Source organism: Leptodactylus fuscus, chromosome 1 (genome assembly GCF_031893055.1).
Source record: "Leptodactylus fuscus isolate aLepFus1 chromosome 1, aLepFus1.hap2, whole genome shotgun sequence".
Taxonomy (NCBI): domain Eukaryota; kingdom Metazoa; phylum Chordata; class Amphibia; order Anura; family Leptodactylidae; genus Leptodactylus; species Leptodactylus fuscus.
In genome coordinates, this window is record NC_134265.1 from 341,486,370 (window position 1) to 341,506,404 (window position 20,035).

Sequence of the window (20,035 nt, forward strand, 5' to 3'; positions counted from 1 at the left end):
TATCTATCTATCTCCTATCTATCTATCTATCTATCTATCTATCTATCTATCTATCATCTATCTATCTATCTATCTATCTATCTATCATCTATCTATCTATCTATCTATCTATCTATCTATCTATCATCTATCTAGCTATCTCCTATCTATCTATCTATCTATCTATCTATCTATCATCTATCTATCATCTATCTATCTATCTATCTATCATTTATCTATCATCTATCTATCTATCTCCTATCTATCTATCTATCTATCTATCTATCTATCTATCTATCATTTATCTATCATCTATCTATCTATCTATCTATCTATCTATCTATCTATCATTTATCTATCATCTATCTATCTATCTCCTATCTATCTATCTATCTATCTATCTATCCATCTATCTCCTATCTATCTATCTATCTCCTATCTATCTATCTATCTATCTATCTATCTATCTATCTCCTATCTATCTATCTATCTATCTATCTATCTATCTATCTATCTATCTCCTATCTATCTATCTATCTCATATCTATCTATCTATCTATCTATCTATCTATCTATCTCCTATCTATCTATCTATCTATCTATCTATCTCATATCTATCTATCTATCTATCTATCTATCTATCTATCTATCATCTATCTATCTATCTATCTATCTATCTATCTATCTATCTATCATCTATCTATCTATCTATCTATCTATCATCTATCTAGCTATCTCCTATCTATCTATCTATCTATCTATCTATCTATCTATCTATCTATCATCTATCTATCTATCATCTATCTATCTATCTATCTATCTATCTATCTATCATTTATCTATCATCTATCTATCTATCTCCTATCTATCTATCTATCTATCTATCTATCTATCTATCTATCTATCATTTATCTATCATCTATCTATCTATCTATCTATCTATCTATCTATCTATCTATCATTTATCTATCATCTATCTATCTATCTATCTCCTATCTATCTATCTCCTATCTATCTATCTATCTATCTATCTATCTATCTATCTATCTATCTATCATTTATCTATCATCTATCTATCTATCTATCTATCTATCTATCATTTATCTATCATCTATCTATCCATCTATCTCCTATCTATCTATCTATCTATCTATCTATCTATCTATCTATCTATCTCCTATCTATCTATCTATCTATCTATCTATCTATCTATCTCCTATCTATCTATCTATCTCATATCTATCTATCTATCTATCTATCTATCTATCTCCTATCTATCTATCTATCTATCTATCTATCTATCTATCTCATATCTATCTATCTATCTATCTATCTATCTATCTATCTATCTATCTATCTATCTATCTATCTATCTATTCCTGCATGCTGCATACAGCCACATGTGCTACCTGACTCCTGTGACCTAATCCTGCAGGTAGATTGTAGGACAAGCAGAGGTGGCTGCGTCCTGTGCCCTGCTGCTGCTGCTGCTACTGTTGCTGCTGCTGCTGCTGATGATGATGGTGATGATGATGAGGATGTGCCTGCTCCTTGCTATGCTCCTCTATGTTAGGATTTCCCGTATCTAGGCCGGCTCTCCTGCATCCACATATCAGAGCAGAAGTAATTGGTTTGTTTTTTTTCTGCCCCCTCCCATAATCAGAGAAATCGTGATCAGGTACAGTCTGTATCTCTTCTCCCACCACCACTGCAGCTTCCATGGGAATGGCTGCACCGTGCTCAGGGAAGGAGAGCCGCTGACAGGTCTCGGTGCCCTGAGCTCCTCGTCCCCAGCAGCAGCAGCAGCAGCATCATCTGTAGTGATCGAGCACCAGCAGATCTCAATCACAGCCATGCTCACCCATCTCCCCCAACCCAGGAGCTGAGCCTGCACCCGAGCCTAGCCCAGGAATACCTCCACCCTCTCGCCAGCCTGTATGGACTAAGACCAAGACACCACTTTTAACCCTTTGCAGACTTGGACATTTTCCCCCCTTTTTTTTTTTCCCTCAATCTTTTCCTGCAAACAGTCCTTGTGGATGCTGCCTTCACTGCGCATGCCCCTCTCTATTAGGAATTATCGCCTGGCTTCAGACTTTTAGTTGCATTCGTTGAATCTTCTCTCATTAAGCAACGTTTTCTTTTTTTCTATCAACTTAGTAATGTGGACGCTGCAGAACAGAGGAGGATATTTCAGGATTGTATCGTTTCCTATGCTTATAGCCATGGTGTGCTGTGCTCAGAGGTGAGATGTGCTGCAGAGAAAATATGCAGATCATTAATTGGGATCATATAGATGTATATATTTGGGATGAGGATGGGGAGGGGGAGTTATGTCTGATGCTTGTAGTTTACGTGCTGACTCCAGTATGTATATACTACTGCTTCTTCTTCTTCTTCTTCTTCTCCTTAGTGTTAATGAGCCCAGCAACATGTCATATGTGAAAGAGACAGTGGATAGATTGCTCAAAGGATATGACATCCGACTGAGGCCAGACTTTGGAGGTAACGACACCGATACAATGATGCTATTGTATGGAATGTACTAGCAATACACATATTGTCATGTAATGCAAGCACAATAATCAGAGCTGATGCTAAAATGTCATAGAAAAAAGATGGTTCCTGAATTATTCTGCAAATTGCTCCTATGATGACACGTCTGCCTCCTGCTTCTTCTCCCCAGGCCCTCCTGTTGATGTGGGGATGAGAATAACTGTAGCCAGCATAGACATGGTCTCTGAAGTCAACATGGTGAGTACATCCTATGAATTAAACAAAGTGCGCAGGGAGGAATGGAGAAGGAGGCTGGTGCTTACCCTACAACTTTGTGTCAACTTGGTCTCCTCTCCTGAGGATTTGATGACTTCACTTAGCTGCCTGTGTTGTGACTAATTGCACTGGTGATCGTTAGTGCTAATTATATCTCTGTATATTAATTCTGATGTATGAAATGTCTCCATCTGTGGAGAGTGGGGCTGTCCTACTACTCCAGCACCATGGACAGCACTAGGATTTCTCAGCTAGCTGCTTGCCTGATGGATCTGGAATCTGGTGTTGTCTGGGAATTAATGAAAGGGTTAAACGTGACTGACGTCACGTAGTGGCGTAGAAGAATTGTCGCCCTGCTGGCTTTACTATGACGTGTGACGTTGTGTACTCAGTGCCTAGAAAGACAATATACCAAATATTAAACTTATATTAATATTCATTGTATTACTTGATTTTTTTTTTATGTATAGTGTGTCCATTTTGGGTATCAAATGTAGAAGTTTCTTCTCCAGAGCTTGTAAAAGTTTCACTAAGTTCTAGGGCAGGGGTCGCCGACCTTGTCTAGTTCATGGCCTGATTTCCAATACAGTGGTCCCTTGACTTTCGGGGGGATACATTCCAAGGGCCGCCCGCGAAAGTCAAATTTCCGTGAAGTGGAGATGCGGTGTTTAATATCACGTTAGGGGATGTCCTGCAATACTGTTCATATCCAAAATAGTCTACGTACAGTACAGTACAGTACAGTATATGAAATGATATGGGTACTCACCATTGAAGAAGATGCACAAAACTTTTCTGATGATATTGATGAGCGGCCGCGGAAAAACACATGGTGTTCAAAAAAACAACGGAATATCCTTCCATTAATATTAAAACCCGTGGTATAGCCCTTCCGCGAAGGTCGGACCCGCGAACGTCAAGGGACCACTGTATGGCAGGTGTTGAGTGGACTGAAGGTTATGAAGTAAAGAGTTAATCCAAAGGGGGTTTCCTGCTATTAACATGTATTCCCTATCCACAGGAAGGAATAATGTCCAATCCCTGGTGGGATGGGGGTCCTTGAATCTCTCATGTGACTGGTGATGGTACAAATATGTGGCCATCGCTCCACTATCTATGGGACATATGGAGAGTGCTGTTCCATAAGTCCAATAACACAGTGGTCACACAAGTGTACAACTGCTCCATCGACATGGGTCAATTGGGGATTCTCATGGATCTGGCCAAACTCTCAGCCATCCGACACTTAAAAGTTAAGTGTTAGGGATGACAAATCCCTTTAATATATACGTCCCATGATGCCCTAAAAACAACTTCCAACAGCATGGTCTCATAGTCAATAATAGTATTCTATACTACTACTACTACTACGTTCCTTGTGCCACTAATATTTACAGCCTCCGCCATCTAAGAAGCCATATTGGGCCTTATGGGATGGGAAACACTGGTCTACCGTTTAGCATGAAGCTGTCAAAGTTTACTATGGAAACATTGGAAACTACATTAATGATCTTTTTATATGTTGTATAATATGTTGCTATGCAATATATTAGTGTTATTTTTTGATAAGATTTTACTTTTTATCTTCAATAACCCTGTAGTATGTATTCTTTAGTTCCTCTTGACTCTATAAGATGTTTTTCTTTGCTTTCCCTCCATTTTTGTTTTTTTAAATAAATTATTTTTTTAAAATTTTTCATAAAAGAACAAGCAAATAAATGTTTAAGATAAAAGGATAGATATGGGGCACTATTTGGTGCCAGAAGCAGATACAAAGGTTAGTGAAAGTATATGCGGTATACGCAACTGTACCACAGGACAATACAACAATCAAGTTATTTCAGTACCTTCAATATTAACCCAAGTAGGTGCACAACAATGCCCCTGTACTAAAAAGGTAAAAAGGGAATTGGGGAAGCAGAACGAGAGGAAAGAGATGAGGAGAAGACAAGGAGGAAGATCTTTTTCAATCAGCCACCCATGGGCCCTTTGGTTCTCATGAGGTCTTGGTATTCTTTCAAGCCCTAAAACATGATCTCAGGGGTCCAGGCAGAGATGAAGGAGCCATGTGTATTCTTGAGGAGCCATTAGGTCCTCCATCCTCTGAATGTCTTGCACTCTTTGGGCCCAGTGTGATAGCGTAGGCTGAATGGTGGACTTCCAAAGAGTCAGGATACAGGTTCTAGCTTCAAGAGAGAAACCTAAGACATGTAACAGACAAAAGGCCAGGGAGTCTGGTATAAAGACTTGAAAGACTAGTGTGAGTATACTGTGTACTTCATCCTAGTAGGACTTCAGTAAGGGGCATGACCAGAAGATGTGAAGGAGGATGTCCTCTGCCAACCAACATTTCCAGCATGGAGAGGAGGTGTTTATGAACATGCTGTACAGCTTGTAGGGGACATGGTACCGATGTGTCAGGAGTTTATAACCTGCTTTCTGGTACTTACTAGCAATAGAGGACTGTGCTGTATCGGGAGGCAGAGAAGGACAATCTTAGGTCCTCTTCCCATTTATGCAAGAATGGTGGAGTGTAGTCGTGAGAGGGGAGAACCTAGGCAGAGTAGGCCCTCACTATTTTTTACCCAGTTTATGGTGAATTCAACTTCCATCAAATGTTACTAAAACTACCTATCAATAATGTTAGAATACAATATTTCTTGTAGTTCTTCTGGCTTGTTCCTATGACTATCATGAATCTCGCAATAACGGCACTGAAAGCATTATAATCTGTCCTCTATATTAAAGTGAGTCTATCAACATAACCCAGCATATCAATCCAGCCCGATAGATATCAACATATATCAACCAATATATCAACCCTGATAGATAGATAGATAGATAGATAGATAGATAGATAGGAGATAGATAGACAGACAGACAGACAGACAGACAGACAGACAGACAGACAGATAGATAGATAGATAGATAGATAGATAGATAGATAGATAGGAGATAGATAGACAGACAGACAGACAGACAGACAGACAGATAGATAGATAGATAGATAGATAGGAGATAGATAGACAGACAGACAGACAGATAGAGAGATAGATAGATAGATAGATAGATAGATAGATAGATAGATAGATAGACAAAATATATATGACTGCACCAGTATAGGTATAGGGTTCACCAATAGGAAAAGGATTTGTCCCATTCAATATAACTCCAAAAAATCAGGTGGCACACCAAACAGTATGTAGTAAAAAAAGAGAAGGTTTATTGCCTGCTTCTCTTTTTTTACCACTTACTGTTTGATGTGCCGTCTGCTTTTTTGGAGTTAGATAGATAGGTAGATGGGGTCACCGGAATCAATCACTGGTTTCCTCTTGGTGCCCCAGTTTCTGAGATATCGTTTTTGTCAATTTGCATTTGAGCACTTTGGAGCAATGAGGGCATGGCCACTTACCTCTTTAGAGCAATGACAATGTCCTTGTTGCTCCAAACAGTTCATTTGCATAATGATAAAAACAGCAATATCAGCCATGGAGGTACCAATTCATAATCAGGTGACCCTAACCTATCTATGTGGGTTCTGGTAACAAACTCGCTTTAACATTTCCTTCATTAGGTGATATCATATATGTATGCAATGTAGACCTTTAGTTCTGGTGTATTTATATATGGTGCTATATGGTTCAGGTCAACAACTTACCTAAAGTTCTGACAATGGGGGCAGGTTCTTACACCGTTAAAGTCCTATAGGATAACCCAATTTAAAGCTGTTTTGGGGGCCTATCATTCTCTACAAGGAGCAAATCTTCTGGGTTGAAAATTCTTCATTGATTGTGTACAATGATAGCAGAATGATGTAGGATTAAATTAAGAGTGGATATTTCCATGGTCTGTATATGTCTTTTCCATTATAGGTGGGGCCCACATTAGATACTTTATGTTGAGAATACAATTATTTTCATTCTCCACTGTCCTTGTGTTAAATATAATGTTACAACTATGTACAGTATTAGGGTAGAAGATTAATTTGGATCAGTGAATTCGCATCTCGTCATACCTTGCACTATGTCCTAAAAAAAAAAAAGTCCCCTAGCCGTGAAATAAAATTATGTAATTTTCTAAGAAACATGGCTGGCACTATCCCGTAGACCATTCATTGTCGATATATCAGAGACCCATAGGGGGATTTATTAAACCCTGTGCTGCGGAATTCTGGTGTAAGCAAAGTTTTGAGACAATTTTGCAACATTTGACTTTTTATGGAGGTGGGCAAGTGGGTGTGGTTAGTCTGTTCCTATGATAAACCCTTCTATAGAATGTTTACTGACGTAAAAGCAGTATGTCATGGGTGTGAGTAGATGGGCTCAAGTGATAGCCCCATAAGGTATATATTGCTTAGTAGGAAATTTTTTATGTAGATTGTGAGCCCACATAGACTTCACAATGTACATTTTTTCCCTATATGGGATGAAAATCCATGCAAACATGGGAAGAACATACAAACTCCTTGCAGATGGTTTTTTACCTTTGGCGGGATTTGAACACCAGGACTCCAGCGCTCCAATGCTAACCACTGAGCCACCATGTGGCCCCTAAATTGACACATTTTCATACAATTTCCAACAAAACTTTTTAGAATACAAGTGGCACATACTACTGTTATACTTCCCTATACTAATATGTTAAATAAGATAGGACTTTTTACCCGAAATGATCAGAAGTTTTGGCAAATTAATCAAAATAATTGATAATTAGTCTTATTTTTCAATAGACCTTTCCAGTTTCTTGTTAACAATTGGGGTATGTTTGGAAACGGAACTAGGAGCAGTCATATTGGTTGTCACTGTTGCATTAGCTTCTAAGATCCTGAAGATCAACATTCATTTTGACATTATGTCCACTGGTATAACAATGGGACAATTGTACAGTTGTTGCTTATAGGGTAATGCAAAACTGACAACCGATATGGCAGCACTTGCAAAAATAGCCACTGAAACAAAATACTCATATATAGCATTTATGTGATTTTTTTTTTTTTTTTTGTTTTTTTTTGTTTTAATGAGATATTGTACCATTTTGAACCATGAAGATCTACAATAGGTACCGGTGACAAATTAAAGGAATGTCATTTACATTGTCTTATATTTAGATAAGAAACATGAGTTGTATTTAAGGAAAACAACTTCTTTGTTGATGTTTGGTCCTGAAGGTAGTTGATTGTAAAGAAGTTCCAGTTTCTTCTGAAATTGTAAACAATTTAAGTATGACCAAGACGATATCTTCTGAAGTTTTACCTTTCCAGGATAGACCCGAGAATCTGTTCCTCTACTAGATCGCAAAGCCTAAGCTAACTTACAATTTGTAAGAATACACTAACTGCTAGTATGGAAGAACATATCTATTGGCGCCACATATCTCAGGATGTGCAGTACAAAATGACCAGATTTTAAAACAATACATGATTTTGATATTTTGTCATGAGAAGTACATCCTATATGTGTCTCTGTGTGGCCATCCAGTGTTTGTCTTATGATTTGAAGACCTGCTGCCAAAGTGCAAATTGTAATGAATTGGTTTCATGTGAGATTGGAGTCCTTAATAGAGATGAGTGAGTAGTACTCGATCGAGTAGGTATTCGATCGAATACGACGGTATTCGAAATACTCGTACTTGATCGAGTACCACTCGCTGTTCGAATGGAAAAGTTCGATGCAGAACCAGCATTGATTGGCTGAATGCTATACAGTCGGCCAATCAACGCTGTTTCTTCTCCTACCTTTAGAAGTCTTCTCCGTGCAGCTTCCCCGCGGCCTCTTCCGGCTCTGAATTCACTCTGCCAGGCATCAGGCCTGGGCAGAGCCGACTGCGCATGTCCGCTTGTAGTGCATACAGTGAGTGAATACAGAGCCAGAAGATGCCGCAGGGACGCTGCACAGAGAAGACTTCTCGGAGGATCCAGCCCGACCCTCACTCGTGGACTTGGTAAGTATAATTTGATCGAACGTTGCCTACCCCTGACATGAGCATTGTCCCCCCATAGACTATAATAGGGTTCGATATTCGATTTGAGTAGTCGAATATTGAGGGGCTACTCGAAACGAATATCAAACCTTGAACATTTTACTGTTCGCTCATCTCTAGTCCTTAACCAAATTTGAGCTAAAGTATGGGTGGGCACATCTGTATACGTCTCTATCTGATAGAGTAGAAGTCATCAAAAGATGATTTTGAATGGTAAATGCTGGGCAAAAAAGGTATTATTATTATTATTTAATTTTTTTTTAATTAGACAGAATTTTTTTCAAGTGGAATTAAGCCTTAAAATATTTGTTCTCAAGCTCCTCCACTTATTCCAACACAGTTGGAATTTTTTCCCAAGTCCCTGTTAATTTTGGTGCTAGATCTGGTATTTAGGCTTTCTACTGTCAGATAGACAGTGTCTATGTCCATCTCTGATTGGAGCTTTGTATCACACCCCCTTTCCTGCTCTTGTCTAACATTGACCCCCTGGTGAGGTTACAGAGAAATCTCCACCTGCACTGAAATCAATGACATGGCACCTAATAACATGCTAAGAATTGGGGGAAGTAGTGAAAGGTCCTCTTTAAGACTATAAAACAAAAATGGGCATATTGTAATAAAAATAAATTAAGTCAGTACAATGCGCTTGAATCTCAATTTCATATATCTGAAAAAAGCTTTTTCAAGCAAATGGAGCATCTGCTGGACTATTTAATGGTATGATGGTGCTCTGCGTAATGTCCTCTACTGGCCTGAGTTTCCTGGTGGCCAGTGCAGGAACAGAAGGGAGGGTGCAGTTCTTGTACACTTGAGAAAGGGTCAGTAAGACCCGAAACGCGTTGTGTTGTGAACCTTAATAAAGTTTTATGAAGCTATTCAGAACATAATGGGTGAAGCGCAGTCCTATGTTTCTGGTCCTTTGCATCTATCTGCACACCATCGGTGATTGTGTACTGCAGCTCAGAACTCACCCAGGGAGGAACCCCCTGTCAAATGGTTCCAGAGCCCAAACGGTTGTTGTGATTTACACAACCCAACCAGGTGAGAGAGATTCTTATATTGGATTGTTCTACATCTTCTCTAATTACTACACTATATACAGTACGGTGCTGTCTTTCTGGGTTTTTTTTTAAGCACCTTGAGGATTGGTTGGGGTTCCAATTATGGCATATGCTACTGATATACCAACATATCTTATGATATGAGTAACTATTTAAGGTTATAAGTATTACCATTGACTTATTGATGAAACCCATCCAAATAATATCCAAGTGATGTATTGGAGCAGAAGTGAATTATCCTTATGTCTACTACTAGTGATTCGCAAAAAGGTCACATTTCACTCTTCCAGTGGATAATTTTAAGACTGAACATCCAAGAATTGACTAAACGTGAGCGATTCAATGAAGTTGTCTACCCAGGGCACCAAAATAAAGACACTCATATGAAAAATTGACAACATGGTGACAAGTAGCCATGCAGAAGCATTGGAATCTAGCTTCATGTGCCAATGATTGATCGCTAATATTATATAGATACATTAGGTTCACCTGAATCAGACAGTGTTTTCCCCTTGAGAATGGTTGCAAGATATCAATGTCGTCAATATGCAAATGAGCCCTTTAGCGGGTGTTGTCAATGTTCCAAAGAGGTATACACCGTGCAGCAATGCACTTATTTCTTCTGAGAGTTAATTTGCATATTGACAAAAAACTTTGATATCTCAGCAATGGAAGCCCCAGTTTACAAGGGTAAAATGCTGTTTGATTCAGGTGAACCTAACCTATCTACTGTATTGTTGGGCTAGGTTTATGGCTTCGGTTGAAAGACTTCCTTTGAATTTGGTAGGGATTACCATTTACAGACTGCAATTCACAAAATAACCATAGGATGACTACACACAGACACATATAGGCACATATATAGACACATTCCACTTTATGATATAACGTTACAAAATCATAATATCGTAAAAATCTGTTACTCTCATGCTACACATAATTGGACATGCCCAGGGAAAGTAAAGGCAAGGAATCTCTCATCTCTACTGTATAAGTACTATGACATGCCTAATATTGTTGGCACATGGCATTATGTACATCTATGAACACCAAAGGAACCAAAGATAGAGAACCCCACATATCCACGTGAGGAAATTCCTCAACCAGGGGGATTATTGACTTAGCCAATTGGCTTGCATTGTAGTAATGAAATGGAAATATGACATGGGTTAAGTAAACATTTCATTGTATTTGTTTTTCAGGGCCACGTTTTGCATATTAATTTGCCCTCATTTCTTTGAGAGATAATATTCCTAAGGGACAGATGTCCTGGATTAAATGTATCGGTGGCATTAAAAAATTACTGCAGCACTTGGTGACTTAATGGTTTGAATTTATGGGACACTCAAACGGTCTGTTAAAAATATTGAGCACACATTTATAAATGTCCGTATGTAGCGCTACCTCAGTCAGAATTTCACAAGGAGAGACGAAAATAGACTGAATTCTATGTATGCTTCAAACTGACTATAGCATGTGGGAATTTTTTTTTAACCCCTTAGTGACCAACTATTATATTCTGTATTTAGTACCTCTAATTCTAAAACTATTTTTCATTGATGAATAGCACAGGTGATTCTAAGACACTTTGTAATATGTCATATTTGAGAAATATGTTTCCTTCCCCATTTATCAATCTGAGTTACTATTTAGATATTAATCTATGGAGAGGAGAGGGGGGAGGAAGACGCTGCTGGAAAGGACATACAGATAACGGCAGCTGCTATACTCTGCTATTCTGTGAGCGCTTTTAACATGTTATGTCTAAGATAAGAGTCTACCCCGACACAGAATAAGCCAATAAATCAATTAATGCCCCCCTTCCCCTCTCCATAGAGTGCTGTGTGTGAGATTAATACTCTTATGTAAACAAACAGCATGAGTGAAGATAAAGAGAAGGAGAGCAATGGAGTGGAGAAGGAAACAGATTTCCTAACCAAGATATATTGCAACGTTCACATGTCCTATTCATTGATGAAAAGTAATTTTATAATTGGAAGTACATTTCGTTTTGAAGGGGTTTTCAATTATTTAGATGCTAATAATTAGAGATGAGCGAACAGTAAAATGTTCAAGGTTCGATATTCGTTTCGAGTAGCCCCTCAATATACGACTACTCGAATCGAATATGGAACCCTATTATAGTCTATGGGGGGAAAATGCTTGTTTCAGGGGTAGGCAACGTTCGATCAAATTATACTTACCAAGTCCACGAGTGAGGGTCGGGCTGGATCCTCCGTGCAGTCTTCTCCGTGCAGCGTTCCTGCGGCATCTTCCGGCTGTGTATTCACTCTGCCAGGCATCGGGCCTGGGCAGAGCCGACTGCGCATGCCCGCACTACAAGCGGACATGCGCAGTCGGCTCTGCCCAGGCCCGATGCCTGGCAGAGTGAATGAAGAGCCGGAAGATGCCGCGGGGAAGCTGCACGGAGAAGACTTCTAAAGGTAGGAGAAGAACCAGCGTTGATTGGCCGACTGTATAGCATTTGGCCAATCAATGCTGGTTCTGCATCGAACTTTTACATTCGAATAGCGAGTGGTACTCGATCGAGTACGAGTATTTTGAGTACCGTAGTATTCAATCGAATACCTACTTGATCGAGTACTACTCACTCATCTCTACTAATAAGCTATCCTTATGACAGGTCCTTATTGTCAGATCAGTGACATTCCCACTATTCTGCTGATATTGTGAGGCTTCAGCACTACGTAATAGGCCACAACAGCCCCTTACACTATCACAATTCCTTGTCACTCCAGCTAAGCTCCATCTCAAGCAAATCAGAAATAAGCTTCAGTTGTATTTTCTAATCTCACCATTCTTCTGACCAGTAAGATTATGAAGTTACCAAATTTACTTTTGGTAAAAAATAATGGATTTGCTTTTCATCACCATATTGTGACACACTGTTTTATTTTGCTTTGGTTAGACTTGGAGCTGTTGGGCTTGTATTTTGTGAGGAAGGTTACGGTTTTTATGGGTAATATTTGTTTCATGTGAGATAAGTAACATTATATTTATTAGTTATGAAATTTCTGGATGTAGCAGTAAAAGTTCTATTATAAATTGTGGTTTTGTCAATAGATACTATGCTTGAAAGAGAACTAGGATGGTCCAAAATGAGTAACCCTCATAATGTTCATTGGGCTTTGCTTTATAAATTTCTGAAACATGTTTTAAATTTGATCCAATATAGGGTTATAATTTTTTTTCTGGCTTGTTTCAACTTTATTTATTTTTTAATTATGTTTTTGATTCTTTTTGTTAAATTAGAAAAGGGAGTCTTATGAATTTTTCATATCTAGATTTTTTGTATATCTACACATTTACATAGTACGGATAGAAAATGTATATTCGTCAAATTTAACTAAGGGATGGGAAAGGACATGGTTTAAGAATAAAGGCAAGGAAAAGTATACCATAGATCTGTTTTAAAAACAAAACAAAAAAATCCTGGCTGGTGTCTGGGTAGGATCTGCAACTGGTACTATTGGGTCTTTATCAGAACCTGTCTATGGGTGCCAAGCATTCTTTTCATTGCCATATAGATATGTTTTAACATATTTCTTAAACCCTTTTTTTTCTTAAATAATGGGAGACTTGAACACTTTAGTATGGGAATGTATTGTATGTGCGCCAACTTCCTAATAACCCCCTCCTATCCTGTAAGATGAACTGTATGACACTTGTGTATTGTGTTTGCTGACAATCTGAGCTTGTGTCAGATAGTCCTTGTGTACTATTCCACTTTATGTATGGTTGGATGCATTAAGTGTTTAAATCTCTTTCCATTGGATTTTTTTTGCCCCCATTCTTTGTGTTCATCTATTGGTGTGTGGCATCTAGAGTTTCAGATTTCAGGTACTGTATATACTCGAATATAAGCCGAGGCCCCTAATTTTATCACACCCCCTCCCCTTCCCCAGCATCTACTGTACCCAAAAACTGCGACCATTTTAATTTTTGATGTTTTCCAGTAGCTGCTGCATTCTCCCCCCCCCCCCCCCCCCCTCGGCTTATATTCGAGTTAATAAGTTTTCCCAGTTTTTTGTGGTAAAATTAGGGGCCTCGGCTTATATTCGGGTCGGCTTATACTCAAGTATATACTTGTACTTCCTTATTAATCTACCTTTCTAGTTTTCCCTAGTTTTTTTTAAAAAAAAAAAAAAATATAAAAATCTTTCCCAAGTGTAGGGCTGTTTTTTAATGCTTTGACTTTTTGGTATTCCCAACACTTTGTGTATTAAGGATTCTCTTTTTTATGAGATAATCAAATTTTATTTAGCATGACATCATGTATTTCTACAGAATCGGCCACAATAACGGTATACTATTTTTAGGGTATTCTTGGTTTAATCTTAAGTCTATGTTGCACAATTCCAATAATTCGCTTTTCAAGTAAACATGATTTATCGGTGTCAGTGGTTATTGCAAAAAGTGATCATTGAATAAGAAATTCTTAAAGCTTGACCTGTTAAGGGCATTGGAAGATTGGAGCTGAGAAATCTTGCCTTAGTTGACACATTGCTGTAATGACAACAGGCTTATGAAAGCAGTAAGAGCATTAGAAGTATACCGAAAATCTACCTAGGGGACAGGCTCACATAGATATGTATATTCACTCCCTGTGATTGTTTGTAGATTTATATTTGTTATATGTAACTTATTTGGCCTATGTTATTAATATTTTTTTATACTATAATGAGATTTCATTAATAAAAATGCATATTCATGATTTTAAGTGATTTTGGCTGTATATTTTGAAAAGCGTTGTTTCTATTACATTTGTAAGGCCAATTCTGATATTATCATGATATATAAGCCCATTCTTCACAGGTTTCCTTGTATTCTTCCAATCTTTTGGGAAGCTTATGTTTTTATTCTTTCTTTGATGACATAGACAACTTGTTGGAAGCCATCCCTTTTGAATAACATCAGTGAACATCATATAGGACTGCAAATATAGGCCATGGTGCAGCTAAAAAGATCCCTGACACGGAAAGAGAGAACTCTATGAGCTTAATAAGGAAGGCTGCTTGCTGTCTATGACTAACATCCCATCAGTAATAGCATAAGCAGCCAGAAATAGATACAAGGACATAGTAGACTTTTCTTATATTTAAGCTATGAGATGTTGCAGAATCCTTTCTGTGTACAGAGAAAACCTTGTAGATGCTGTCAAGTAAGACCAGCTCCTCCCCTCTCCATTCAGTGAGTGAAGAAAACCAGCCCCTCCTCCCTCCATATACTGTGAACCAGTCTTGATTTTGAAGGTGACTAAGGACAGAACTGCCCTAGTAACAAGAAGTGAACATTCAATTAGCTAGAAGGGAGACACCTAGTGGCAGCAACTTTGGACTATTTTTTCAAGGAGAAAACAGCAACATTTTAAAATAAAGTGCATCATGCTTTGATCCGCAATCACGTGCTCTATTAAATGAAACTAAGTTGTCTGAGAAGTTAGTGACCATTTAATGATATGTCTGGATTTCAACAAAGGACTCCAGCGCTGCAAGGCAACAGTGACAAACACTAAGTCACCTTTTGTCGGTTACTGTAAATGCTTCATGAATGTATCCAAAACTCCATGAAAATTGGCTTCTTTTTCCATTAGGTAGTCACACAATACGGAATACGCCATCATTACTAATATGTTGGTGATTCGTGACATTTCTATGCCAGCTCATGTCTACTAGTCATTGTTTACGTTACCTTGAGATTAGAGATGAGCGAACACTAAAATGTTCGAGGTTCGAAATTCGATTCGAACAGCCGCTCACTGTTCGAGTGTTCGAATGGGTTTCGAACCCCATTATAGTCTATGGGGAACATAAACTCGTTAAGGGGGAAACCCAAATTCGTGTCTGGAGGGTCACCAAGTCCACTATGACACCCCAGGAAATGATGCCAACACCTCTGGAATGACACTGGGACAGCAGGGGAAGCATGTCTGGGGGCATAAAAGTCACTTTATTTCATGGAAATCCCTGTCAGTTTGCGATTTTCGCAAGCTAACTTTTCCCCATAGAAATGCATTGGCCAGTGCTGATTGGCCAGAGTACGGAACTCGACCAATCAGCGCTGGCTCTGCTGGAGGAGGCGGAGTCTAAGATAGCTCCACACCAGTCTCCATTCAGGTCCGACCTTAGACTCCGCCTCCTCCGGCAGAGCCAGCGCTGATTGGCCGAAGGCTGGCCAATGCATTCCTATGCGAATGCAGACTTAGCAGTGCTGAGTCAGTTTTGCTCAACTACACATCTGATGCACACTCGGCACTGCTACATCAGATGTAGCAATCTGATGTAGCAGAGCCGAGGGTGCACTAGAACCCCTGTGCAAACTCAGTTCACGCTAATAGAATGCATTGGCCAGCGCTGATTGGCCAATGCATTCTATTAGCCCGATGAAGTAGAGCTGAATGTGTGTGCTAAGCACACACATTCAGCACTGCTTCATCAAGCCAATACAATGCATTAGCCAGTGCTGATTGGCCAGAGTACGGAATTCGGCCAATCAGCGCTGGCCAATGCATTCTATTAGCCCGATGAAGTAGAGCTGAATGTGTGTGCTAAGCACACACATTCAGCACTGCTTCATCAAGCCAATACAATGCATTAGCCAGTGCTGATTGGCCAGAGTACGGAATTCGGCCAATCAGCGCTGGCTCTGCTGGAGGAGGCGGAGTCTAAGATCGCTCCACACCAGTCTCCATTCAGGTCCGACCTTAGACTCCGCCTCCTCCGGCAGAGCCAGCGCTGATTGGCCGAAGGCTGGCCAATGCATTCCTATGCGAATGCAGACTTAGCAGTGCTGAGTCAGTTTTGCTCAACTACACATCTGATGCACACTCGGCACTGCTACATCAGATGTAGCAATCTGATGTAGCAGAGCCGAGGGTGCACTAGAACCCCTGTGCAAACTCAGTTCACGCTAATAGAATGCATTGGCCAGCGCTGATTGGCCAATGCATTCTATTAGCCCGATGAAGTAGAGCTGAATGTGTGTGCTAAGCACACACATTCAGCACTGCTTCATCAAGCCAATACAATGCATTAGCCAGTGCTGATTGGCCAGAGTACGGAATTCGGCCAATCAGCGCTGGCCAATGCATTCTATTAGCCCGATGAAGTAGAGCTGAATGTGTGTGCTAAGCACACACATTCAGCACTGCTTCATCAAGCCAATACAATGCATTAGCCAGTGCTGATTGGCCAGAGTACGGAATTCGGCCAATCAGCGCTGGCCAATGCATTCTATTAGCCCGATGAAGTAGAGCTGAATGTGTGTGCTAAGCACACACATTCAGCACTGCTTCATCAAGCCAATACAATGCATTAGCCAGTGCTGATTGGCCAGAGTACGGAATTCGGCCAATCAGCGCTGGCTCTGCTGGAGGAGGCGGAGTCTAAGATCGCTCCACACCAGTCTCCATTCAGGTCCGACCTTAGACTCCGCCTCCTCCGGCAGAGCCAGCGCTGATTGGCCGAAGGCTGGCCAATGCATTCCTATGCGAATGCAGACTTAGCAGTGCTGAGTCAGTTTTGCTCAACTACACATCTGATGCACACTCGGCACTGCTACATCAGATGTAGCAATCTGATGTAGCAGAGCCGAGGGTGCACTAGAACCCCTGTGCAAACTCAGTTCACGCTAATAGAATGCATTGGCCAGCGCTGATTGGCCAATGCATTCTATTAGCCCGATGAAGTAGAGCTGAATGTGTGTGCTAAGCACACACATTCAGCACTGCTTCATCAAGCCAATACAATGCATTAGCCAGTGCTGATTGGCCAGAGTACGGAATTCGGCCAATCAGCGCTGGCCAATGCATTCTATTAGCCCGATGAAGTAGAGCTGAATGTGTGTGCTAAGCACACACATTCAGCACTGCTTCATCAAGCCAATACAATGCATTAGCCAGTGCTGATTGGCCAGAGTACGGAATTCGGCCAATCAGCGCTGGCTCTGCTGGAGGAGGCGGAGTCTAAGGTCGGACCTGAATGGAGACTGGTGTGGAGCGATCTTAGACTCCGCCTCCTCCAGCAGAGCCAGCGCTGATTGGCCGAATTCCGTACTCTGGCCAATCAGCACTGGCTAATGCATTGTATTGGCGTGATGAAGCAGTGCTGAATGTGTGTGCTTAGCACACACATTCAGCTCTACTTCATCGGGCTAATAGAATGCATTGGCCAGTGCTGATTGGCCGAATTCCGTACTCTGGCCAATCAGTGCTGGCCAATGCATTCTATTAGCTTGATGAAGCAGAGTGTGCACAAGGGTTCAAGCGCACCCTCGGCTCTGATGTAGCAGAGCCGAGGCTGCACAAGGGTTCAAGCGCACCCTCGACTCTGATGTAGGAGAGCCGAGGGTGCACTTGAACCCTTGTGCAGCCTCGGCTCTGCTACATCAGAGCCGAGGGTGCGCTTGAACCCTTGTGCACACTCTGCTTCATCAAGCTAATAGAATGCATTGGCCAGCGCTGATTGGCCAATGTATTCTATTAGCCTGATGAAGTAGAGCTGAATGTGTGTGCTAAGCACACACATTCAGCTCTACTTCATCGGGCTAATAGAATGCATTGGCCAGCGCTGATTGGCCGAATTCCGTACTCTGGCCAATCAGTGCTGGCCAATGCATTCTATTAGCTTGATGAAGCAGAGTGTGCACAAGGGTTCAAGCGCACCCTCGGCTCTGATGTAGCAGAGCCGAGGCTGCACAAGGGTTCAAGCGCACCCTCGGCTCTGATGTAGGAGAGCCGAGGGTGCACTTGAACCCTTGTGCAGCCTCGGCTCTGCTACATCAGAGCCGAGGGTGCGCTTGAACCCTTGTGCACACTCTGCTTCATCAAGCTAATAGAATGCATTGGCCAGCGCTGATTGGCCAATGTATTCTATTAGCCTGATGAAGTAGAGCTGAATGTGTGTGCTAAGCACACACATTCAGCTCTACTTCATCGGGCTAATAGAATGCATTGGCCAGCGCTGATTGGCCAGAGTACGGAACTCGACCAATCAGCGCTGGCTCTGCTGGAGGAGGCGGAGTCTAAGATCGCTCCACACCAGTCTCCATTCAGGTCCGACCTTAGACTCCGCCTCCTCCAGCAGAGCCAGCGCTGATTGGCCGAATTCCGTACTCTGGCCAATCAGCACTGGCTAATGCATTGTATTGGCGTGATGAAGCAGTGCTGAATGTGTGTGCTTAGCACACACATTCAGCTCTACTTCATCGGGCTAATAGAATGCATTGGCCAATCAGCGCTGGCCAATGCATTCTATTAGCATGAACTGAGTTTGCACAGGGGTTCTAGTGCACCCTCGGCTCTGCTACATCAGATTGCTACATCTGATGTAGCAGTGCCGAGTGTGCATCAGATGTGTAGTTGAGCAAAACTGACTCAGCACTGCTAAGTCTCTGCATTCGCATAGGAATGCATTGGCCAGCCTTCGGCCAATCAGCGCTGGCTCTGCCGGAGGAGGCGGAGTCTAAGGTCGGACCTGAATGGAGACTGGTGTGGAGCGATCTTAGACTCCGCCTCCTCCAGCAGAGCCAGCGCTGATTGGTCGAGTTCCGTACTCTGGCCAATCAGCGCTGGCCAATGCATTCTATTAGCCCGATGAAGTAGAGCTGAATGTGTGTGCTTAGCACACACATTCAGCTCTACTTCATCAGGCTAATAGAATACATTGGCCAATCAGCGCTGGCCAATGCATTCTATTAGCTTGATGAAGCAGAGTGTGCACAAGGGTTCAAGCGCACCCTCGGCTCTGATGTAGCAGAGCTGAGGGTGCACAAGGGTTCAAGTGCACCCTCGGCTCTCCTACATCAGAGCCGAGGGTGCGCTTGAACCCTTGTGCAGCCTCGGCTCTGCTACATCAGAGCCGAGGGTGCGCTTGAACCCTTGTGCACACTCTGCTTCATCAAGCTAATAGAATGCATTGGCCAGCACTGATTGGCCAGAGTACGGAATTCGGCCAATCAGCGCTGGCCAATGCATCCCTATGGGAAAAAGTTTATCTCACAAAAATCACAATTACACACCCGATAGAGCCCCAAAAAGTTATTTTTAATAACATTCCCCCCTAAATAAAGGTTATCCCTAGCTATCCCTGCCTGTACAGCTATCCCTGTCTCATAGTCACAAAGTTCACATTCTCATATGACCCGGATTTGAAATCCACTATTCGTCTAAAATGGAGGTCACCTGATTTCGGCAGCCAATGACTTTTTCCAATTTTTTTCAATGC

The 20,035-nt window shown here is 41.2% G+C and overlaps 1 protein-coding gene across 3 annotated transcripts in view; it reads left to right on the forward strand.

Moving 5' to 3' along the window:
- The first annotated feature begins 1,395 nt into the window (after positions 1 to 1,395).
- GABRB1 (gamma-aminobutyric acid type A receptor subunit beta1) overlaps positions 1,396 to 20,035 on the forward strand; it is a 374,792-nt gene continuing 356,152 nt past the window's right edge. The window contains exons 1-4 of one of the 3 annotated variants that reach the window (XM_075261617.1): positions 1,396 to 1,414; positions 2,140 to 2,224; positions 2,393 to 2,484; positions 2,666 to 2,733. In XM_075261617.1, coding sequence (XP_075117718.1) covers positions 2,142 to 2,224; positions 2,393 to 2,484; positions 2,666 to 2,733 — 243 coding nt within the window. In that variant the 5' untranslated portion in view covers positions 1,396 to 1,414; positions 2,140 to 2,141. Of the gene's footprint in view, positions 1,415 to 1,495; positions 1,603 to 1,637; positions 2,225 to 2,392; positions 2,485 to 2,665; positions 2,734 to 20,035 lie in introns of those variants that run through there. The other 2 variants (XM_075261616.1, XM_075261615.1) reach the window with 2 other exon arrangements.